The sequence below is a fragment of the Calypte anna genome, chromosome Z (genome assembly GCF_003957555.1).
Source record: "Calypte anna isolate BGI_N300 chromosome Z, bCalAnn1_v1.p, whole genome shotgun sequence".
NCBI classification, from domain to species: domain Eukaryota; kingdom Metazoa; phylum Chordata; class Aves; order Apodiformes; family Trochilidae; genus Calypte; species Calypte anna.
The window spans coordinates 13629273-13654855 of record NC_044274.1 but is presented as its reverse complement, the minus strand read 5'-3'; the positions used below and the strand labels follow the sequence as shown (position 1 = coordinate 13654855).

The 25583-nt window shown below is 36.9% G+C and overlaps 1 protein-coding gene across 1 annotated transcript in view; it reads left to right on the top strand.

Moving 5' to 3' along the window:
• CPLANE1 (ciliogenesis and planar polarity effector 1) overlaps nt 1-25583 on the top strand; it is a 61440-nt gene that overhangs the window by 17932 nt on the left and 17925 nt on the right. Inside the window, exons 18-38 of the mRNA XM_030468023.1 lie at nt 1414-1637; nt 1911-2075; nt 3153-3291; nt 3679-3788; nt 4924-5085; nt 5232-5340; nt 5789-6095; nt 6560-7481; nt 8511-8674; nt 9653-9789; nt 10237-10319; nt 11425-11507; nt 12313-12381; nt 12453-12461; nt 13857-14043; nt 14601-14862; nt 15694-16433; nt 17875-18041; nt 22413-22566; nt 23511-23565; nt 25175-25279. Coding sequence (XP_030323883.1) covers nt 1414-1637; nt 1911-2075; nt 3153-3291; nt 3679-3788; nt 4924-5085; nt 5232-5340; nt 5789-6095; nt 6560-7481; nt 8511-8674; nt 9653-9789; nt 10237-10319; nt 11425-11507; nt 12313-12381; nt 12453-12461; nt 13857-14043; nt 14601-14862; nt 15694-16433; nt 17875-18041; nt 22413-22566; nt 23511-23565; nt 25175-25279 — 4353 coding nt within the window. The remainder of the gene's footprint in view (nt 1-1413; nt 1638-1910; nt 2076-3152; nt 3292-3678; nt 3789-4923; nt 5086-5231; nt 5341-5788; nt 6096-6559; nt 7482-8510; nt 8675-9652; nt 9790-10236; nt 10320-11424; nt 11508-12312; nt 12382-12452; nt 12462-13856; nt 14044-14600; nt 14863-15693; nt 16434-17874; nt 18042-22412; nt 22567-23510; nt 23566-25174; nt 25280-25583) is intronic.

The window sequence follows — 25583 nt, the reverse complement described above, 5'->3', positions numbered from 1 at the left end:
TTCTGGTTGCTGGCACATGGGTACCTAGGCATGCTCCATGGTCCCACTACAGTTCCTGGCACTTGATTTGACTTAACTTCAGTCTCTGCGGTTGTTGACATCCATGACACCCATCTTCTGACCCATGGTCCCACTGCAGTTACTGGCACTTAAAAAAACCAGAGATGCTTACTCAGGAAAATAAACGTGCAACAGAGATGGGACTGCCACAACTCCATGCCGTAACTTCTGTTTCTTTCCTAAATAACCCATAATGAGCCTTGTGAAATACTAACATGCTCTTCCCCTGCATCCTATAGTATGTCTTACTCTTCTCGACAGTCACCCTTCTCATGCCAAAAGGTACCAAAGAGAGCCACTCCCATTGGCTCATCTTGGTGGGTTTCATACCTAGATGCTGGAGCTAATGGCTCTCATGGAAAGAGCCTAGACAGGGTGTCCATTTCACTGAATGCATAATTTACTGTTGTACATCTACAGGCTTGTGGAGGTGAGCCTTTCATGGCATGCTTTTTGTCCTGTGAATAGATGGGTCTATGTATAAATCAGATTTCCCCACTTGATGTTGTTTCTGTGCTTCTTTGTGTGGGCATTTAGAAGTTTTTTATCACACAACCTAACAATGTTTTACTACTGAAATTCCCCCAGTTAGCTACATCAATTCATTCTTGTTTACATTTTACATGAAGTTGACTGGCATAATCTCTATTCCTGACTCTGGTTTTGTATGTTTGGAAACCCTGTTTCAAGCTTCTGTCAGCAAGTGTGAATTAATCTTTACCTAAACCATATCCCAAACACTTTCTAGAGTATTCTTTTGTACTCATTTTCAAAGACTTTATGCCAAACAGACACGTACGCATATATTCTGTGTATAACAGTCTTTAAGTATGATAGGTAGTGGAAAGATTTGGCAGCACATATTTCATGACAAGCAGAAGGACTTGAAATGGAAGTAGAGCAGTATATGTGAATTTCAGGAGCCAGTTACTTATGTATATTTAAGCTCTGGCTCTTTTTAGAAGACAGGAAAAAAATGTTATAATATGTAAAAGAGATCAAACAAATACATTTCATTTTTGATCATCAGACACTGATGATAGAATCATTATAGTCTCTGTTGGTAACATGTAGTTTATGCCTGCATAGTGAGAATGATTTACCAGAATGTTATGCCAAATAAATGCAGTGCTGAAAAGTTCAGTTCTCCACTTAAAAAGACAACAGTTTTCCCCTTAATGTGGCAAAAACTAAAATTAGTGATTCATTACTACTTTTCAATGAGAGATCTTTAGCAAATAAATGCAAAATATATGTTGTAATTCTGCAAATGTAGCTTTGTGTTTTCAGAATGAAGATCTTGTATTAACTGAGTCATTTAATTTATCCATTTCTGTTCTTAATATTTTATAGATCCCATCGAAGAGGAAGATGCAAATGTTCTTTATAGTTCAATACAGGAACTACTGAAAGCAGCTGTTATGGCAGATGCTGATATTCTCTCTGAGATGTTTCAGCTTTTGATGGATTCTGCCAAGGATTTTAGCAGAAAACTGTATGGTTTAGTTCCAGATGGGCTGTATCTTCCAGCACCACCGTTGTACTGTCCTCAGCCAGCTTCTCTCAGTGAAGTAAGTGTGTATGACAGATGCTTCTTGGGTCTCTGCATGTGTTTATAAAATAACAATGATCCTTCTTCTGATTCAATTTATGTAATTTTTCTCTTTTCTCTGTACCCATTCATCTAATGAAGTAGCAGCAGAGTGATAAGAATGTAGGTGTTCGCCTATGCTCCAGAGAGAAAGGAAAATATTCTTAGGGGAAGAAGCAAAATGTAGGTCAGATTCTGTATTGTCCATATCCTGTCTAAATTTGGGGCTCATTTTTGTCTTGGAATTTGAATTTTTCAGGAAGACTGCAATGACATTCTTCTAAAAATTGAGAGAGAAAGTCGCCAGAAAGTGTCAGGAGTTCTTCAGCGAATCATCTTGCTCTTCCGGGCTGCTCATTGTTCCTGCTCTGCAGCACAGTGGTATATTACACAACTGAAATGGGCAAGAAAAGTTATGCAAAAAGTAAGCATTTCATTTGTTGGGGTTTTTTTTCATTGTTGTTTTTGGGTTGTTGGTTTTGGGTTTTTTTGTAGCTTAATTATCAATCATAAATATTACTGCAGCTTATGGCTGCAGAAGCATTCAGTCTCATCTGGAGTTTGATGTTATTTTTTTACAAGTCACTTTGTAATTTTACACTCCTGTTTTTTTAGTAAACCAGAATTTAAAGATATAGTATATCTACTTCATAAAGCATCTCCTTCTGTGTGTCCTTCTGTTTGCACTTGTTAATGTACAAACTCATTTCTCCGTTTGAAGGAAGCAAGCTGATTTTAATTGAGAGTTAAAGCTGGTAACTGCAAGTGTGTTATTACTTAGGGTGAAACATTTAACAGGGGTTATGGTACATACTTCAGGTAAAGTGATCATTTCAGTGCACCAAGCACAGGAATTATAACAGCTCATTCTACTTTGTGCATTTTGTTTTCACAGAATATATTGAATACAAAATTTTGTGTAAACTCAGGCTTTTCATAGGGTTTTTTTACATAGCCACTTAAAAGGAAGTTGACTTGCTACGTACATGGGTGTGTGTGTGACTGCCTTAAACCTCTCTGCACTAGCATTCATGCAGTCCTCTCAATCAGGAACTGGTCTAACAAATAATTCCTTCTGTTTCCTCATTGCATGCTTCACGCTGGCACGGGGAGGTGATCAGAAGTACCAACTGAAGCAGAAAGGAAAACAAGTCTGCCTTGGTTGACAACAGCCTGGACTGTGTTGAATTAAACTCATTTCTAAATTGGGATCTTAGTTCTTTTACTTTGTTGCTCTCGTATGCATGGTATTCATGAGTATTATGAATACTGTGCAAACAAAAACATTTTTTGGGCCGTAGCTCATACTAAACATAGTCCCTCAACAGAATTTTCAAAAAACTGATTGGAAAACAATGAAAAGCAAGCTTAAGGGAATTGTACTGAACTTGTCAGTATTTTTCTAATAACTGAGAGGCTGTACATTTAGTCAGGATACATACAAAACTTTAACTAATTTCAATTTTTATTTTGATTATTTATTTGTTTTTACTGTCTGTAGATTCGAATGAAAGAATCTCTTCCTTTGCTGAATCCATTCCCAGAGACTTTGCTCCGTTACTCCCGTTTCCACACTGTTTTCTACAGATCTACATCTTCTGGAAACCATCAGTTTGATGATATTACCTGTAAAGTTTTAGGTCTGTGTGCAATAAGATAGAATAATGTAGAGCTGGAAAAAAGAAAAGAAGTAAAAATTTGCAGATGTGAATTCTTACTTGAAAGCGTATGCTGCAATGGGTGCAGAGACACATTATCTTTCTAGATTTAATGTGAGTTGTCAAAACTTATTCTGCAAGTTGCTGTTCTGAGTTGTGTGCATCATATATCTGACATGTGGAAGAACATAAACACCAAGTGAGACTCAAGAGCTCTAGCTGCAGAACACTATTGAAAACTGAAGAATGAGTAATTCTTTAACACCTGTTAGGATTATGTTAATTCCTATGTCTTTGCTGAAAATCTCAAGCTGTTTTATTTAATTTCATTTAAATAGAATCTGACCATATTGCATGTTTGTGTCATAGGTTGGTTCAGGGACCTGTGTGCATTGTGTTGGATGTTCCATGTTCGTGAAAGATTATCTGACAGCTGTAGGCGGTACCAGACTGCAAGGGAAAATATAAACAATCATGAGGTAATTCTGTTACTAACATGGTAAAGATAGACAAAGCTGCAAGAGGAATTCTAAATGTCTGCTGTGTATTGTTGTGAGAACTTCTGTTTGCTTAATAGGACAAAAATATCACAATGATGATATCACAATAGATCTTCAATGCTACAAGATAGCAGTGTCCATGTGAACTACATCTTTCTAATAGTGTTCCTGTTTGACCTCTGCTTTGTGTTTAACTCAGCTAATTGAAGTGATACTTTCAGAAGAATAATTTTTTTCTATATTTCTTTCCTACCTAAATATTTCCTTTTTCTACCCAGTAGATGAAGATATTTTGCATGTTTCCTGACCAAATTAGGTTTTTTTCTGCATTGAATATACATGGTTTTTAAAAAGAAATATTAAAAATATTAAAATTTAATAATGTTTTCTCTACTTTTACCCTTGTCAGTTGATCTCAGAGATCAAGGAAGAATGAAGAATGTTAGCATATTCATTGTAGTCTGTAACAGTACAGATGTTGATTTTTTCCTATCTAGTTCAGCAATTCAGTTGTCCTTAGGAAAGGTTGCTACCTTTTTAAAACAATTTCAAGTTTTCTCTTGACCAGAAGAATTAAGCTTCAGATAAACAGGCTGTCTTGGTTTCAAATAGTAGAATATTCTGTTTTTCCTGTGCACAACAGTGACATATGAGATAGAAACCACTAACTGTTTTAAAATGTAACAATCTTAAAAGCCTCCTGGCTGGCTCAAATATTTTGCTGGTAAGAAACAATTTATGATCACCTTAAGTCTCAGAAAAATTACTTGCTTCAGTATATGTAATCAGTTACAACTAGTTTAGTCAAATCTTCAAGTTTATTCCGGATGACAGTAATCAGATTCTTCAACAGGTTGTTAACAGAATTGTTTTCTAAGCTGGTTTTAAAAAAAGTGCTCATTTTCTTTTTTTTTTCTTTAAATATAAATGTTGGACCATTAAAACGTTAATCTACCTGCTACCATTGTATGCTTCTCTATTTGGCAGCTATGTTAAAGATTTTTATTTTCTGTTGGCTTCTTCTGTTTGAAGAATCATTACAATTTCCAGTATATGAATAATTTAGCTGAACATTGTATTGATGAATGTTTCTACAGTAAGGTGTGTTTTTTAGGATCTGAAGAAGAATGAATATGATGCCTCCACTGTTGAGCATTGTCTGAATGCAGTGGAGTGGGCTTGTCGAATGCTTCCTTTCTGCAGGTTCATGAATGTTGAAGAATTAGTTCAAGACATAACTTTGAGTCTGCTTGGAGAATTGCCACCAGTGAAAAAGGTAAAAAACTTTAGAACTATAACAAAAGAGAGAGATTATCACAAATATTTCTTTGCCTTGTAACTTAGACTTTTCAGCGGTGTTAGTTCTATTGAAAATTAAACCTTACTTGTATGCTGCTTGAAAAGATGCTGTATTTTGTGCAGGTGGCAGAGATTTTTGTAAAAGCATTTCCTAATCCTGAAGATGTAAGAGTTGCCTTAAGAGATAAGTATCATGGACTTCAGCAGCGACTCAGCCATAGTATTGTTAAAGGTAACGTGCATCTTTCTTCAGCAATACTAAATGAACTTTTTTTTTTTTTTTTTTACCCTGTTCATTAATTAACTTTATCAGAATTTCTACATGTAAAACTAAATGTCTACAACTTCTGATGGGTCAAAATTCATTCGTGATTCAGTTTGAGAGAATGGGTGCAAGTTACCTCTGGGTAGATTCCAATTGGATTGGAGAAGAAAATTTTTCACCATGAGAACAATAAGAGGTTGGATTAATCTCTCAAGGGAAATTGTGGATTCCCCTGCATTGGACAGTTTTAAGACTCAGCTTTAGAGGGTGCTGGGCCACCTTATTTAAATTGTATTTTCACCCAGAAAGGCTGAAGTAGCTGATCCTTGAGGTCCCTTCCAACCTGGCATTCTGTGCTTCTATGAATAATTGAAAGCTGAGAAGTTTGCATTCAAAATTTTCTTTCTTTCGGTAGGTCCTGAAACTGAGGAAATGATGTCTGTTGTTATACAGGCTGCTGAAAAAGTGAGAATGAGGGTTTTGAGACGTATCATAAGGAACATAGGCCCCATTGAAATTTATATTTGGGAGCCAACAGAAGAAAGAGCAGCAGATGGTGAGGAACACTGCTATGACAGATTCTCATTAGGCACTAGTCTAAGCAGAAGCACACTTACTGATCTTGGGAGTCCTCAGATGTACAGTGATCCTGACACAGCAGATACACTTTCTGATGCTTTGTTTACTGAAGAAACCAGAGCACAAACACCATCACTACAAAGGTATGAAAAAAATGGCAGCACAAGAGGTTCTTTGATATTTAATTGTAAGTTGTCCCTTACTGTTCAAGTAATGTTTTCATCAAACAAGATAATTGCCACTAGGGGCAATTTATCAAATGTAGAATTACGAATTCTACATTTCTAGAATTCTACATTCTAGAATTACCAAATCTTGGAACTGCCAGTGTTGTATCAATTACTATATGACTAATATATAATAAAATGAGTGTAATTTGTTATCAGCTATGACCATGTTCATATGTGATATTGCTGTGTTGCTGTCTATGTTAAAAAAAATTATTTTGCATCTGATTAATTTGCCACTTTAATATTATGTTAATGGAAATTTGGTTTGTTAGTTTTCTGCTTTTAACAAGAGAGGAAGAAAAAGAACTAATGTTACATTTGTTTGGGTTTTTTTATTTAATTTTTCTTAACGTGTATGTACATTTGTTTTCTCACAGGGATAATGAACATCAGAAACAAGGAGAAACAGACAGCAAAAATACCACATGCAAGATAAAAGCTCTTAACTGGAAAATAAAGCATAAAGGCAAAGTGTATGGGAAAGACATGCATAATCAGTCTAATTTGCCTATAGTTGGTGCATGGGAATTTGAGCGTGATGATGATGAATATATTGTTTTTTTAGAACTCTTTTTGAGTTATATTCTTGAGAGAGACCTGATGAAGTACAATGACCTCGGAATTCCATTTCTTAGTAGCTTTTCTGAACTTCTTCGAGAGCGTGAATTAAACTCTCTCTTTTTTGATGTTCATACAACACTAAAACGTCGGCAGCGCAAAACTAAAAACCAAAGTGTGTTCAGAGCAGGGTCTTGCTACACTGTTATCCTGGCATCTTCTGATCCTGAAGCAGCATCTGTTTGTAATGAAAATCAAAATAGTTTTGAAAATCCAACTATTGTACAGACAAAAGAACCTTCTTTGCATAACCTAACGAAAGGACATAATGAAGGATTATTTGGTTTAAAGCACAATTCAATTTACAGAGCTCAAAGTGACAATCAAGAAGTCACTGTTGCACCAGCAAGCCAGACCTTTCCTAATCATACTTTCTGTAGCCTGCAAACTAAGGCAATTTCTAAATATATTTACAAAACTGTTGATACAGTTGATACTGTACCAGGAGAAGAACTAACTATAGAATTAATTGAGAAGTTGAGCACTATTGCAAAATTTCTTGAGTGGATGATCAGATGGTCTGATAAAAGATTGCTTTGTGGTTCCAATAAACAAGATTTCTTCAAAGAGATTCACCCAAGAATACATGTGAAAACATCATCAGCTGCTGTCCTTAGTTCTTTGTGGCTAGTTGAAAAGTTTTACGGAGATGGATCTCAAGCAAAGAATATAAAATTTAAGGTGAGAAAGAGAACGGGAAAGAAAGTGTCAATGAAATTTATAGGTTATTTATGCCAGTAAAGAAAATCACATACATACTTAACTCATAGTTCTGTTCTCATTAAAACCTGGAATATAGAATAATAGCTTTTTCTTTAAAAAATCCAGGAATTCTGTAGGAAGTCTTTGGTTGGAGATTAAAGTTCTCTTTGGAACTCCTGTTGGAAATCTGACTCATCTATCTAGGTACCACATTATATGGTCACATTCCTACAAATTCAGCCATTGTATCTAGTCTTAGACATCACATTTGAAGAAAATTAGTATTGGAGAGTATGGAAAAACAAGACTAGTTAAAGTTGGTGAAAAATTAATTTTAAATTTTTATCTAGCACTGTTATACAGTGTTGGAAAATGCATGCCAATGTAAACAAAAAGATTTGCAAGAATAATATGAGTATTGATTTATATATAGGAACAACTGGATTACTTATCCTTTTTAATTAAACCTACATGAAGGGCTGTAGAGTTGGGTTTTTTTGTTATTGTTTTCTTTTTTTTTTTAAATTTTTCTCCCAGATCAAAAGATGTTTTGGTTTGTATTTAGTGCTTTCTGACAAGTTCCACTTGTATTTTACTTACAACTTACAGCCAAAATTTTCTATCTGCATCTAACTGCATAATCATGTATGCCTTTTTGCCTCACATACTGTTTTCAGTGACAATTTTAAAGTTTTACATGTGACAAAGGCCAAATCTTATTGTATACTTTTATATAGAGGATATTTGTTTGTCACACAGCATCTTTGACAGTTAATGCTGACAAATCTTCCTTACATTTCCTGTGGATAATTCAGAGGACCATCTCTTCACTTAATGCAGAAAAGAGGCAAAACTCAAGTTCTACCTGTTACTGTAAATCCAAAATTTCTCAGTTCCATAATAGAGAAGAGGGCATGAAGTTAAAAATAAACATACTAAATGAAATTATTGGGTTTTTTAAGAAACTGTAGCAGATAGTAACTAGTGAATATGCATTGTTATTAATAGAGCCTGGATTATCAATATCTGAAAGAATTTGCATCTCTATCAGAAGGCCAGTCAAGAACAGAGAGGAAAAGTAGTACAGATGATGTCTCTTCCGTATTGGCCAATCCTCCTCTTGGTGTCCAGAGTGTACAACCCCTTGATGAACTTTGTGAAACTGGTTTTGGGTAATTTTTTCTAACCTAAGTATTCTATTTGGTCGTAATTCCTCAGCTATGCAGCATGTTAGTATGAAGAGTTCTACTGCTGTTATATGTTGCATATGTTTTTAACTTTGAGTTCAAACTCAAGCTCATGCATATTGTCTACAGCTGTATGAACCAGATTATACTCAAGAGGCTTCAGAAATTGAAGATGATGTATGAAGTGAATCATATCATATGAAGTGAATCATACATTGTTTTTTATAAAGGTAGAGGTATGGAAATGGAATCTAGATTTCTGATACATTTGATAGAATGGTTTTCTCAAAGAATTTAAGTAACTTCTGCATTCTTTAGTGTTATTTTTTTTGTGTTGAGGTGAGGGTTCAAAATTTTGGTGTGTTTCTCCTGTATCTGTAATTGAGGTATATTCAATATGTGTGCATGCCAGGAAAAAAAAAAAGAAAAGGGAGTGTAAATATGCCCCATGAAAAGGGCAGTAAATATTTTATTTGTTAATATTTTACACAGTTCTGAGGATGGAGATTCTTTACCCTGAAGTCCTTTGTGACATTTCTCTCCATCTTCTCCTGTACTAAAGAAACAAATGATCTCAAGTATCAGTATTCTGAGAAATAGTTGTCTTCCTTGACAGTATTTTTTTAATTAAAGGAAGTTTCTATAAAGGAGATAAATATAATCTTAACCAGATGATTTTCAAGTCTTTTTATTAGATCGTATGTGTTGGTTACATTTGTCTGGAAATAGCCTGTTCTGAAAAAATGTACTATTAATCACACTGAAATATCACAGCTATGCCAAGAAATTATACTCATTTCAGTTTAAGTGAAATTGAGAGAGAAAATTTTCCTATTGATCATATCACAGCAATGTTTATTTGATAACTCTGCACTAACTTGCAGTCTGAGAGAAAAAGCAGACTTAAACTGATAGATAAGTAGGTTTCTATTGTTATTTATCTTTTGTAATTGCAATTACCAGAATGTCATCAAAGTCAAAAGATTTTAATGAAATGGAAATTAACCATGGGAATTATTCTGTAACTCATATGACTGAAGATCCTAAGGAAGTGGGACTACCTGTTCAGGAGGAGTTAGATGCGACATCAGAAAGAGAAGGTTTGTTTTTACAGTGGATCCTTTCACTATGGTCTGACATATACAGACTAGAAGTTTCGCCTGAATACAATTATATGTCCCCCTGTTTCATAAAAAAATAGGAAAAAGCTTTAATTTTTCTGTTGAAATTATTATTGTGTCTGCTTTCCAATATAACTAAGACTTCCTGATCAGATTTTAATTCATGTAACTTATTTTTGCTATAGAGATAGGAGAATGTGTTAGTATGTTTCATTCTCTTACTTCCATTCCAAAAATATTAATGCAATATTAAGTGACATAGTAATATCAATTAGTATACTCAAAATTACAATTTGAGAATTGTTAAAGATCCCTTTTGCCTTCCTAGGGAAAAAGCAGACTAAAGTGACTTGTTGACAGATATCACTGAATGATGCTTCAGGTCATGTAGTTTTCTGATTTAGAGTAATTATGTTTATTTTGTAGAGTTCTTTGAGGAGCCATATGAAACTCCAAAGACCTCCAGTAGTTCTGTCAAGATCAAACCTGTAGAACAACAGAGAGGAAAGGTAAATTTCCATCCTGCTTAGAAACATCAAATTATTACTACTGCTAATAATAATACTTTTTCAAAATATCCTGAATTTCTCAATATATTGAAGAAATTGAAGACTCTAAATGTCTAGGATTGGTGAAACTTTTTCTGCTTAAATTAGTAAAGTCACGTAATTAAACAGTAGTAAAGTCAGATCTGCTGTAAGCACTTTTGAAAATGTACCCCTATATATATATAATGTATTTTGTTATATATATTATTAAATCTGTATAGTATGTAACACTAAATATAAATATGTAAGAATATGTATGCACACATATATGCAAAAGCATGTAAGTAAAACCAGATGTTCTTCTGATTAATAGAACAGATTCGAATGTGTATTTTGTTATACTAGAAAGCTTCACTAACAGTTTTTTATTTTCTTTAAAAAATATGTGCTGTCTCAGAAGTTGTCACAGGGTGGTTAAGTAAAGAGAATTACACTTGCTTGCATATTTTCTTGTTTTTAAATTGAAAATGCAGAGAAGTTTGTTTTCCTTCTGCTCTGAAAACTCAATTTGAATCTCTAAATGAGCTTTGTTTTTTCATACATCATCTATGGTTATAAATCTCTTTTCTTTGAAATTGGCTAAGGTCTATACGCTTAAATTTGAAGTGCAATCAATTTGCTTCCCTCCATTACTCTAGATTTAGTGTTGTTAATGAGATTAGAAACAATAAATGTATTGTGCTCTTCTCTTCTACCATGCACTTACTATAGTGAATTTGTAACCTGTGTAAGAAGCTACATTTGTGTCAGTTTCTTAGTTTTTCTGTAATAGGGCTGTTTCCACATTTTCATCTTTACTTAGAAGGTGAGAGATTAGCAGAGTATATTTCCAGGTTATTATGTGCATACAGATTTGAAAATAATGACTTTAAAAGACACACAGATAAGGATATGTCCTTATTTTTGATCTGTACCTGTCCTGCAGTTAGTGTGATATTTTGATTGGTTTTTCAGTCATATTTTTTCAAGTGGACAATTAATCAAAAGTATATTTACCATAGACTTTATTGAAGCAGGAAGGAGATACAAAAATTTACAAGCTCAGATACATCTTTTTATATTCCAGCAGGTCTCTGTTTCAGATGTAAATAGTCCCTGGGAAGCTCAAAAGGCTCAAAAAACAAGAGAAGGAAAGGCTCAGCAGAATGTGTGAGAGACTTTTTGTTGTTTTAATTTCTCTTTAACCTTGCTTTAAAATCTGAAGAATTTTTGTTAATTATGGTATCTGGTGAATTCTCAGTGGGTTCTTGCTGTTCATAGCAGCTAGCTCAAGGTTTGAAACATCAAGCTGGTTTTGTTATTTAAATTAACTTTCTTCTTGATTCCACAACATTTGTAGTAATGAAGCCTTTTCCTCTGATACACTGTGCCCAAATGTCATAATGTTTAGAAAATGTTATTAATTGTGATGGCATATAGATGAATATCCCTGTGTGTATATATTGTTTGTGGAAAAACTTGGCTGATTTTAGAAAGACTTAAAATCCTCTGATATGTTAAAGTGATATTTTTTTACTTTCAAACCAAAAATAACTGCACATTAGATGCCTCTTCTGGATGTCTTATGATGCTGGCTTTTCTTTAGGAATGCATATTATAATGACATTAACAGTACTGGCTTTTCTCTTCTTTATCAACTCAGATCAACTTTTTTTTTCCTGCTGTGTGTGTTGATTAGCCAGAATCTTTTCAGTGCCTTTGAGTCAGTTTCTGATTGCTAGGTAGACAAAGAATGAATATCAATATTTACCAGCTCAAATTGCAGTGTACTGCAGTGACTGAAGAAGTGCAGATCAGGTAACTGTGGTCAGGTGGCTTTCAGGTGTTTTACTGCATAGTTATTAAAATACTTTTTCTGTGTTTTTTCACACACATCTACATAATAGGATATAAATGAAAATAGTGAAACAAATTAGTGTAGTGTTTACAGTACTAATTTTTTCTTTCTTTATAGCATGACTGAAGTTGCTAGTAGCACTATTTCTCACTCGGTCTCATTAAAACAAGATGCAGCAGTTCCCAGGTGAGTTTAACCTACAGTGATTTATATCACTGATATAAATGGACTATCTATATTAAATTTGCAGTTTGAAGTAATATGATGTGTATATTTGATTACAAAATATCTGCAGGTGTAGTATATTGTACCTGCAAATTGTAGTACTAAGCAACCTTTCCTGAAAACCTCTTTTTACTGTAGTCCTCGTTCATTGTCCAGTTTATCACATGAATCAAGCATGTTAAGACAGAGCTTTCAGATTTCAAGAGAAGTAATACTTTTCTGGTTCCAGGCAGAATCATTACAATCATATATTACTGTAGAAGATAATTTTTTACATAGGACACCTAAACTATAACATTATAAACTAAAATATATAAATAATATTTCTATAAACAGGGGAAATACTGGAAATGGAAAAAAAGATTAGGAGTCAATTTCAGCCCTTCACTGCTAGAACATTCCTATTTGAGTTTTTTATAGGAAGATCTGAACTACACATCTCTTTGGATTCCATTTTCATGTGTTTCTAATCTATTTTTCTTGTTGAATTTTTAATGCCTTCCTATTAAAAAGAATCTCAAGCTTTTCGGGTTTCAGGCTGTATTTACCCATTCTAATTGTCTTCTAAAAGAGTTCCTGTCCCCCTTCATACCTATTAAATATCTAAATATCCAAGACCTTTTTCATATTGCTTATTAGTCATTGCATTATGCTTCTATTTCTTCGTATGCTTGGGGGCCATCCTTTTCAACTGTGAAAAATCCTCCAAAGGTTGCCTGTACTCACAGAAATGTCAACATTTTTCTTAAATAGATACTTTGAGATCAATTTCTATTGATGTAGGTGAACTCCTTCTGTTTATTTATAACTTAATAATGTAAATCCTAAATCTTCCTTCTTCATTTAAGGGCTTCATCTTCTTTGTAGTCTTTACAAATTCAAAATATTTTATCATCTGGTACATGTTATTTTAATTGTAATTGTTTTCTGATCTGAAATTTTATTGTTTGTATATATGTGTGTGTGTGTGTATAAATATATATATATATATATATATATACACACAAAGGCATGCTTAGTTACTTAAGTGAATCTTCCATCTCTCTTCTTTCAGCTATAAACTCCTTCTCCATATTTCAACAGCTGTTTAGTTTTATGACTGACCAGGCCCTCTTTCTGTCAAATTATTATTTTTTGCCTGTATCTCTAGTGATGATATTTCAGATACCTTTGTCACATAATAATCAGGTAGAACTTAGGTCTTAACTGCTATTTTTCATACAGTATATTAGGAAGCATAAGAAAAAAGATGTCATACATACTCTCCAATGATGAATATGCAATATTAATTATTAAATTCCTCATATAAAGCAATTATGCCTTAGAAAATTGGACATCTCTAAAATTTTCTGAACTGAATTAAGATGACCTCATATAGTTGTTCTGAACTATAAATTTGTTTTAATTCTTTTGTGCTTTACCTTCTTAATTAATAGAGACGTTTCTCTAAGTGGTGGTCAGACTTCTCAGACTGTTGTGTCAACAGTGTCAAGTGTTGATTCCAATACTTCCATTTGTGCAAAGAAGAAAGAAGTCAAGGAAAAATTTCCTACCGAACACAAACAAAACACATCAGAAAATGTGGGGCAGATGCTCCAAGATGAAATGTTCAAACTAGTTCAGGTAAAAGCATGATTTGAAATACAGTTCACAGTACAAACCATTGGTGTTTTAAAGCTATTCTGTGTATGCCTATAGAGATTTCCAGTTCCACATAAATTACTATGAAAAGTTATTGTAGACTTAATTCCTGCTTTTCACTCAAGAAAATTAATAATATAATAAAAGTTCTAGTATGTTTTAGTCCACATAACTCTGTTATGTGAACTAAATAGTGTCTAATAGTATAGAGAAGGAAAAAATCTGAAGCTGGGATAAGTTGGGGGTTGCGTTAGGATGAAGTTTTATTATTACCTGGAGACTATTTTATGTGACCTTACCTTTTAACCAAAAAAGTTGTCTTGCTTTAGCAAAATCTGTTTGTAACAAGTATTTAATGTATCTTAAAAGAAAGTCCAGTACTCTAAACAATTGTTCTATCAATGTTGAAACTTGGGAATATTATTTTGTCACCTATATTAACAAGATAATGAACATTTACAACATAGCCTAGACATACAATTTTTGCTAATATTCCTATTAAGTTGTTTACTGTGTTAAGTTTTTATGTGTGTATCCAGCTACAACAAATCAACTTCATGAGTTTAATGCAAATAATGCAGTCATCCTTTGCCAACTTGCCAAATGTGCAACAAATTTTGCAACACCATCAATGTGCTCACCTGGAAGGAAGCCAGCCTGCACACACTGCCAAAGTTAATGGCTCTCCAAAAACACAACTACCCACTCAAGAAGATAAAAGAAGACGTGGTCAAAAGATCACCGATCTTAAGCCAAGGAATAGTTCAAGAGACGAAAGCAGCAGTGGCCATATAAAAGTAGGTATTATCAAAGTGCCATTTATGAAGGCTGTTCTGTATATCTGATTGCTATGTTCTATTAAAGTAGGATATGTTTTTGTAGTGATTGCAGTAGACAAAAAATACACTGCTTTTGTGCCTATTTAGGGCATGGTTGCTGTTTCAAGGTACTTGTAGATTTATGGGCTTTTGGAGGAACGGGCAAGCACCACTCAGGGGGACTAAAAAGGGGCTGATAGTCTGTGTAGGAGAAAATGAGAATAGGGAGAAAATGAGAAGAGACAAAGCCCAACCAGAATTTAATCTGGCTGCTGCCATAAAAGACAATAAAAATGTTTCTATACATAAGCAACAGAAGGAGGGCTAGGTAAAATCTCCATCCTTTGTTGGATGGGAGGGGAAATATAGAAAAGGATGAGACAAAGTTTGACGTAATTAATGTGTTCTTTGCCTCAGTCTTTAGCAGTAAGATCAGTTATTCTCAGTGAACCCAGGTCTCTGAGCTGGAAGACTGGTGAAGGGAGAAGAATGGAACCCCCATAACCAAGGTGAAATGGCTAGTGACCTGCTCAGGTTGTGCCAGGGGAGGTTTTAGATTGGATATGAGATAAATTTCTTCACTGAAAGGGTTGTCAAGCATTGGAACAGGCTGCCCAGGGAGGAGGTTGAGTCACCATCCCTGGAGGTATTTAGAAGATGTGTAGAGATGGTGCTTAGGACCATGGTTCAGTGCTGAAGCTGGCAGTGTTAGGTTAATGGTTTGACTTTATCATCTTAAAGGTCTTTTCCAACCACAACAATTGTGTATTTCTTAATGCCATTTTATTTTCTTCTCTGATTTAGAGCGATCTAGACATAAACATTTCTTTAAGCGAATTGGAAAGCCACAGCAAAGAAACAGTATTTATGCCTCCACCTCAAGATTTGCCTTCTTCAGCACCTACTAAACCACTTAATCTCCTAGCTCCTTCCTCAAACATCCAGAAAATACCAAAGCTTATCTCTATTGAGAAAACCACGAAGTATTCAAATGGGTTTCCTTTGCTCAAACTTGAATCAGGTTATCATGTCAAACCGGCATTTTTACACCCAGTAGAAATGTCATCAGCTTTTGATAGACCACCCCTGGTACCACGAGTTGCTTGGAGTTCATCAGATTCCTTATGGAACCATCAGTCACCATACACACCAAGAAAGAGTAAGTCAAAAGAAGATTCGAACACAAGTAGATATGACCCTGAAATCCCGAGGAAAATGCATGAGGAAGAGAAAACATGGGCAGAAACAGATCACAAGGGACCTCCTAAACATCTGAATCTAGATCAGTATGAAGATCAGCAAGAAGTTTCATCTCGGCAGCAGTTCCCTGCAAATGTGAATATGGACAAATCCCTGATCACTCAGAACCTGGCTGGTATTCCACTGTTGCACTTGCAGCTTTGCCCAGTACCTATATTTCCACCAGCTGTAAGGCAGCCAGTCCCTGCTACTTTAATACCTCTTAAGCCTGCTACAAATGAGACTAACTGCAGAGAAACACTACAGCACACAGGAATATCACTACTCCATGCTAACTTACTTCAAAAGAAAGAGGTACTCTTGTTTTTATTTATTTTTATTTATTTTTTTTATTTATATTTTATTTATATTTTATATATTTATATTTATATTTTTTATTATTTATTAATAAATAAAATTAATTAATTAATAAAATTAATAAAATAATTTATTATTATTTATTATTTATTATTATTTATTTATATTAAATATATTATTTATTTATATTTATATTTTATATTTATATTTTATTTATATTTATTTATTTTTATTTATTAGGTTGGGTTTTTTTCAGTTTTCTGGTTTCTTATTAATTAAAAATAAGTTAATGTTTCCAGACCATAGGCTTTGGAAGTGTTCCGCACAACAACGAGAAGGATCTGAAACTAAGGTTCCTTATTGACATGTCAGTATGTGGCAGGCTGCAAGCTTGGAAATGCATTTAATAACATTAGATTAACTATACACATTCATTACTATGGGACTGAATACTGGATAATACTTACATGTTAAAAAATAGTCTGTTTTTACAGAAATATAATTATAATTATTTACAGAAACACAAAGAATGCAGTAAGAAATCTGCTTTTTTAAGGACTCATGTAAATCTTAAAAGGTAAAGGGTAAATCTTAAAAGATTTGGTAAGAAAGCATTATAGTGTGGATGTCAAGAAATGGATATTTTGAAAAATGTTGTTCTGACTTTCATATGATTGCACATTTTAGTTGGAAAGAATGGAAATATTTTTCCTCAAGAGCTGCTTTTTCAGTGCTTGACAGCATTGCATGGTTCCTGCCTTTAACCTGAACTACATACATACTAATGAAATACATTCTGTGGAGAAAATTTGTATCTTTAATTTACTTTCAGAAAATAGTTCACTCATCTACACATTAGCCAAGATTCTGGTCAACTGCTGTAAATACCACATTTTCACTTTCTCTATTCCTACAGGAATTGTGTTTGTGTAACTGAAATACAAACCGGACCTGCTTTTTTCATGAAATGGTTCTAGTGTTTCACCACGTCATTGTCAAAAATGTCTTCCTTACATCTAATCTAAATCTACCTTCTTCTAGTTTAAAATCATGAGCCCTTCTCCTATCACAACAAATCTTGCTAAAAAGCCTTAAAAGTCTGTCCCCACCTTTCTTATAGACCCCCTTTAAGTACTGAAATGTTACAACTAGGTCTCTCTGGAGCCTTCTCTTCTCCAGGCTGAACAGCCCCAACTTTCTCAGACTGTACTCATAGCAGAAATGTTCCATCCTTATCATCACCTTTCTTTGTCCCTCCTCTGGACCCTCTCCATCAGCTCAATGTCTTTCCTGTGCCGAGGGCTCCAGAGCCGGATGCAGTACCCCAAGTGGGGTCTCACCAGGGCAGAGTAGGATTTGGATATGATCTAATCTGATGGGGGGGTCCCTCTCTGTTTTCTGTGTAATTGTTTCATTTTTGCTGCTTTCTCTCTTCCAGGCACCAAAACTCATTCCATTTCAAGACCTCATTGCGTTTGAGCAACGTCACCAGCATCATACTGTGCCCAGTACTTCCTGTGGACAAGACCAAACTGAACCTATTATGTTACTGAAGACTGATGTTGAACCATTTAAGCTAAGAAATCTGCAGAATAATATGAAAAGGCAAGCCAAAAAAATTTCAGTGGGTATTCATGTTGTAAGACTTCACAGTAACCCATGCCTTCTGACTTAGAAAGTAGTGGAGGTTTCTACTGTAGCCCTCAGATTATTATCCACTGTTGGTAGTCCAGACTGGCAGTGATGACATTGCTGGACAAAGTACAAAGGTGATTAAAAAGTACTTCAAGGCACTGGGTCGTTTAGTTGATGGGTCAGGAGCACAGGTGGTGTTCGCCTCGGTTCCAGCAATAGAAGACCTGAATGAGGAGACAACTAGGAAAACTAATCTGATCAATAGGTGCCTAAGGGATTGGTGCCACCGGCGGAACTTTGGGTTTTTCGACCACAGGACAACTTCCGTACTACCTACACAGATGGGTTTCACCTAACTAACAAGGGGAAAAGGACTCTAGCGTATAAATTGGAGAGGCTGATAAGGAGGGCTTTAAACTAGGTTTGAAGGGGGATGGGGTTGAAACTGGGCTCTCCAGAAAGGAACCTAAGGGTGGTCTACCCAAGGTACGAGACAAACCAGCAGCCCAGCTTAAGTGCATGTACACCAATGCATGCAGCATGGGCAACAAACAAGAGGAGCTGGAAGCCATCGTGCATCAGGAAAGCTATGATGTAATCGCTATCACGGAAACATGGTGGGATGACTCCCATGACTGGAGTGCTACCATGGGTGGCTATAGGCTCTTCAGAAGGGACAGGCAGGGTTGGAGAGGCAGAGGGGTAGCCCTATATGTTAGGGAGTCTCTTGACAGTGTAGAAATTGAAGTCTGTAATAATAAGGTGGAGTGCCTGTGGATCAGAATCAAGGGGAAGGTCAACAAGGCTGATATCATGATGGGAGTCTGTTACAGACCACGCAATCAAGAAGATGAGGATGATGAATTATTCTACAGGCAGCTGGCGGATGTCTCCAAATCGTCATCCCTTGTTCTTGTGGGCGACTTTAATCTACCAGACATCTGATGGGAACTCCACACCACAGAGAGGAAGCAGTCTAGGAGATTCCTGGAGTGTATAATTTCCTGCTCCAGCTAGTAAATGAGCCCACCAGGGATGGAGCCTCGCTTGACCTTCTTTTCACAAACAGAGAGGAGCTGGTGGGAGATGTGGTGGTCGGTGGACGCCTGGGACTTAGCAACCATGAAATAATAAAGTTTTCAATATTCAGGGATACAAGGAGGGTCGTCAATAAGACCTCTACGCTGGACTTCCGGAGGGCAGATTTTGGCCTATTCAGAAGACTTGTTCAGAGTATACCCTGGGAAACAGACCTTGAAAACAGAGGGGTACAGGAGGGATGGTCGTACTTCAAGGAACAAGTTTTGAAAGCACAGGAGCAGGCTGTCCCAGTGTGCCGAAAGGCAAGCCGGCGGGGAAGACGACCGGCCTGGCTGAATTGGGAGACTCTGAAAGAAATTAGGGTTAAGAGGAGGGCCTACCAATTATGGAAAAAAGGGCTAACTACTCAGGAGGAATTAAGGAATATTGTAAAGTCATGTCGAAAGAAAATCAGAGAGACAAAGGCACAATGTGAACGGAACCTCGCCACCTCTGTGAAGGATAACAAAAAGTCCTTCTACAGATACATCAGCAGCAAAAGAAGGGGCAAGGAAAACATCCATCCTTTACTGGACACGGGTGGGAATATAGTTGTCAAAGATGAAGAAAAGGCTGAGGTATTTAACATCTTCTTTACCTCAGTTTTCAACAGAAAGACAGGTTACCCTGAAGACGGATGGCTTCTGGAGCTCATAGAAAGTGACATGAATCTAAACAGCCCCCCTGTAATCCTGAAATACACAGTTAGTGACCTACTGAGATGCTTGGATCCCCACAAGTCTATGGGACCAGATGGGATCCACCCAAGGGTAATGAAGGAGCTGGCAGAAGAGCTCGCCAAGCCTCTCTCTATCATCTACCAACAGTCCTGGCTCACTGGGGACATCCCAGATGATTGGAAGTTGGCGAATGTCACGCCAATCCACAAAAAGGGCTGGAAAGAGGACCCAGGAAGCTACAGGCCCGTCAGCCTGACCTCAGTGCCTGGCAGGGTCATGGAACAGATCATCCTCAGTGCAATCACACAGCACCTGCAGGATGGGCAAGGGATCAGACCCAGCCAGCATGGGTTTAGGAAGGGCAGGTCATGCCTGACCAACCTGATCTCCTTTTATGATCAGGTGACCTGACTGGTGGATGAGGGGAAGGCTGTGGATGTGGTCTACCTGGACTTCAGCAAAGCGTTTGACACTGTCTCCCACAGCATCCTCCTGAAAAAACTATCAGCCCGCAGCTTGGACAGGAGCACCCTGTGCTGGGTTAAGAACTGGCTGGAGGGCCGGGCCCAGAGAGTGGTGCTGAACGGGGCTGCATCCAGTTGGCAGCCAGTCACTAGTGGTGTCCCCCAGGGATCAGTGTTGGGCCCAGTTCTGTTCAATATCTTCATTGATGATTTAGATGAGGGGATTGAGTCCATCATCAGCAAATTCGCAGACGACACTAAGCTGGGGGGGAGTGTTGATCAACTGGAAGGCAGGAGGGCTCTGCAGAGGGACCTGGACAGACTGGAGAGTTGGGCTGATTCTAATGGGATGAGGTTTAACATGGCCAAGTGCCGGGTCCTGCACTTTGGCCACAACAACCCCATGCTACAGGCTGGGGACAGAGTGGCTGAGAGCAGCCAGGCAGAAAGGGACCTGGGAGTCTGGATCGACAGGAAGCTGATCATGAGCCAGCAGTGTGCCCAGGTGGCCAAGAAGGCCAATGGCATCCTGGCCTGGATCAGGAACAGCGTCGCCAGCAGGTCCAAGGAAGTGATTCTGCCCCTGTGAGTACAGGGCCTGAGGTGAGCCCTGGTGAGGCCACACCTCAAGTACTGTGTCCAGTTCTGGGCCCTCCAGTTCAGGAAGGATATCGAGGTCCTGGAGCAGGTCCAAAGGAGGGCAACCAGGCTGGTGAAGGGACTCAAGCACAGACCCTATGAGGAGAGGCTGAGAGAGCTGGGGCTGTTCAGCCTGGAGAAGAGGCAGCTCAGGGAAGACCTCATTGCTGTCTACAACTACCTGAAAAGAGGTTGTAGCCAGGTGGGGGTTGGTCTCTTTTGCCAGACGACTTTCAACAAGACAAGAGGGCATGGTCTTAAGTTGTGCCAGGGGAAGTTTAGGTTGGATATTAGAAAGAATTTCTTTACGGAGAGAGTGATCCGGCATTGGAATGGGCTGCCCAGGGAAGTAGTGGATTCTCCGTCCCTGGAGATATTTAAAAAGAGACTGGATGTGGCACTCAGTGCCATGGTCTAGCAACCGCAATGGTGGTTCAAGGGTTGGACTTGATGATCTCTGAGGTCCCTTCCAACCCAGCCAATTCTATGATGCTATGATTCTATGATTCTGTTGAAGTGGGTTTGGACGCAGTTCTCTTGGAGGAAACAAAGATAGCAGATACTGGTAAAGACATGGCAGGATGTCCATTGCAGAAGTATATAGGGCATAAGAGGGTTGTTGCTATTACCAGGCTGATCAGAGGTATATTCAAAGGGAAATGATTTTCATTTTAGTATCTGGGGTTTAAAGTCTTATTGTTATTTGGCTGCTTGCTATGTACTGTTTATGAAATGAAACACTGATCCCTGGAGATTACCGCTGGTGGTGGGTCCTCAGCTGGGTTTAACTCTGTTCACCACAACTCTTTGGGCTCAGCTTTCCAGCCTGTTTTTTATCCCACGAAGAGTGCACCTGTCTAAGCAACCAGTTTTTCCTCTACAATGCTGTGGGAAATGTCAAAGGCTTTACTGAAGTCCAGACAGACGATGTCCACAGTTTTTCCCTCATCCCTAGTGGATGAATGTCATCCACTAGGCAGGTCACCTGGTTATAGAAGGAGATAAGGTTGCTCAAGACCTGCCTTTCCTAAACCCATGCTGTCCTGGTCCCCTGGCTGTCCTGCACTTGCCATGTGAACACATTTAAGATGACACATTTAAACTACTTAATCTTCCCAGGCATGTAGTTCCCCAGATCCTTCTCCCTGCCATTCATGTTCATGGGCATTAGTTTGGCAAGACTATAGATGTGGAATATTAGTCAGTTTGTAATATTTGATACAAATAGCTTATTAGACAATTAACAGATTTTGGTGTGATTGTTAAGTATTTTTATGACTTTATACTGCAGTTTTGTGTATATTTCTTTTAGGCAGTTTAAAGTAGTGCTTTAAACTGGTCTGTATGCAACAGTTGTTGTTTGTCTTTTCCACTTGTATTTCATTGTATGTTTCTGCTTAGGGATACTTGTTAGAAAACAATGATAAGTATTTTTATTATATGGCTTTTTTTATTATTTGTAATTAATATGTTGACAGACAGAAGAGGCGTGATATGAAACAAATGAAAGAGGATGAGGAAAAGAAGAAACAGAAAGAGAATGAGGAAAAGAAGAAACCAACTGTGTCCTGTCCAGATGATGCCATCATCAATATTAATGATAAAATGAAGGACGCTGAATCAGGAAGTGGGGTATAGAAAAATGACTTTTCTTTGCCTTTTTCCATTTCAGTATTAACAGGAAAGAAAGTAGTAGGAAAATGTAAACTAAACAGTCATGTTAGATATCTTCCAGGCTGTAGCCTAGTTACATTACACATCTCGTTACACATGTGCAAATACACTTGTATTTCCTGTAAGTGAGAGATTTATTTTTATAAAGCATTCAGTTGTTGGTTTTGTTTTTTCTCTGGATTGTGAACTTGCCTATCTTCATAGGGTATTTGTCTCTATGTACATTTAAAATAAATACGTACACAAATGCTAAAAAATGCTACATTAAAAAAAAAAGTTCAGCCTAGTGGTAATGCTGGGATAAATAACTCAGCCATTGCTCTTTTCATGAGTCTGGATTATGACAATATGAAAATGAGAGTGGAGAGTGCAAGGTCTTGGTTCTGTCTCAGCCAAGAAGAGAAGTTCTGTCTCTGAGAAGAGAATGTCTTCTTAAAGCTGAGTTTTGATTTATGCACTTCAGCTGTTTGTCTTGTAAGGTATTTGGAGGATATCCTTGAAAGTACCAGACTTCAAGGTAGAAGTCTACCACATATAAAGATAAATCACTTCCCACCACAACAGACTCTAGTTATAATCTGTATCATACCTTCTTTGAGACTTTCCTGTCCAGCACAGCAGCTGGAGAGCCTGACCAGGCCTGGGAGATATTAATTGTGGTGCAGCAGGAATAATATGCTTGAAGAAGAATGAGGAGTTTGTGTTACTGCAGGTCACCACTAGGTACATATTGGAAATAATGTTAGATAGCCAGTAAATCCACTAAGTTGGAGCTAATCAGAAGAATTAAAAAAGAGCACCAGAGAAGTACATTAAAAAGGAGTAATTGCAAAGTTAACAGCACCTAGAAAGCCTTGCATTGGCATTGGAACTATTTCTAAAGTTTTTTTTTCTTCTATTAGGATCAAAAAGCAAAATCTACATCTCACCTTCAGGATGGTTTTTTCAATTCAATGGGCAAGTACAAGTCTTTTCAGTACTTTCAGTGCTTAAGTAAAATAAATCGAGGAACAGAAGTTTCTTAGAGGTAAAAGGAAAACTCTAGTCATCAAGATGTTAATAACTTAGATTGTGTAATGCTGTGGATATTACAGCATAGTAGCCTATAGAATCTTTCCTCAGAAAATTAGGAAAACCTTTCAGGGTGTACAGGAGATATTCAGTCTCTCTTTGAGGCGGTCACTTGGTAGGGATTTGATATGGGGAGATGCAGGGAAGTATAAGATCTCCTATCAATTATCTGTAAATTCAGAATAATTCTCCTGAAAATTATAGAAGGATTTCAAATGGTCTTAAAAATCACTTATAGTCTTGTATTTATGTTTCTAAATTATGGACTTTACAAAGAAGTAACAGTATGTTGAGTGAGTTCAAGTAACACAGGATCGCAGGGATTTCTGTTCCAGTGATTCATCAGAAGAATGATGTATGCAATGCATAAGTTTATTTTGAAAAAGATTCCAGTTTTATTTGCCTGCATATTTTAATTGCACAAAATTTAAGGCTCTTTTAAAAGAAACTGAATATTTCTGAATTGCAAAGAGAAGAATCCGAGAATCATAGAATTCTCAGGGTTGGAAGGGATCTTTAAGACCAGGTAGTTCCAACCCCCCTGCCATGGGCAGGATCACCTTCCACTAGATCAGGTTGCTCAGAGCCCTCTCCAGCCTGGCCTTAAAAACTTCCAGGAGTGGGGCTTCCACCACCTCTCTGGGCAACCTGTGCCAGAGTCTCACCACCCTCATGGTGAAGAACTTCTTCCCACCTTCCAATCTAAAACTATCCCCCTCTAGTTTGAATCCATTCCCCTTATGCCTGACATTGTAAGAAGACCCTCACCAGCTTTCTTGTAGCTCCCTTCAGATACAGGGAGGATACAGTAAGGTCTCCTCTCCAGACTGAATAACCCCAACTCTCTCAGTCTGTCCTCATAGGAGAGGTGCTCCAGCCCTCTGATCATCCTTGTGGCCCTTCTCTGGACACACTCCAGCACATCCATGTCTTTCTTGTAATAGGGGCTCCAGAAATGGATGCAGTGCTCCAGGTTGGGTCTCACAAGAGCAGACTGTGCCTATGGAAAGATTTGCTTCTTTCTGGTACATTAATTCAGCACAATTAGTCCTGTCTGAGGACAAAATGCAATGCATGCTCGGCAGTTTGGCTGTAGAGAAACACTAGCTTGCAAAATTCTGCAGAAACCTTAATGAAGAAATAATGGTATACATATTATAAATATTTTTCCCCATTGAAAATATGGAAAATTTGTTAACTGTACAGCATATAAAATATTTAATTATAAAATTACACTTACAAGCTGACCTTCAATTTTAATTCACTGTAGCATTGTAAGTTTCAGTACAGTTGCATGTTCATGTGACAGGTAGTATGAAGATTTTCTTGAAATCATTGATGAATTATTCTTAGAAAAAGGTTAAATTATCTGTCAGAAATGTGAAGAAAAGTCTGTGGGACCCTCCCCTTAGTTTTGAGTTAATATTGTTGCATTCACAGTTTGCTAATTCTTGGATTATTTTTAGACACCTTGTTGTGTATTATCACATTTTAGACACGCCAAAAGAAGCAATTATTACTTCAGCAGATCTACATTACATGGCTTCTACAGGAAAGAAACCAAAGGAAGCTCAAGATGCGAGTACAAACACTAATCCTGGTAAGTTCTATCTGTGTAACATACAGCAAACTGCTGTTACCAGTATTACCTCTTGCTAATTATGATATTTGGTCAGTTTCTAAAATGTAGTAAATTTTTAAAAGTACACAAGGTAAAAATTCAAAAAGTATTAAACCAGAAGACACAGGAATATAAATCGCAAAATATTATTTAAAATAATTATATAATTAAAATATTGCTGATGCAGTTATGTAAGAGTCTCCACATGCTTTCTGTTAGTTCTGCTGTGAATTTTTCTGAAAGCTCCCATTAACTTAGCTTGACTTTATCTAAATGCATTTTA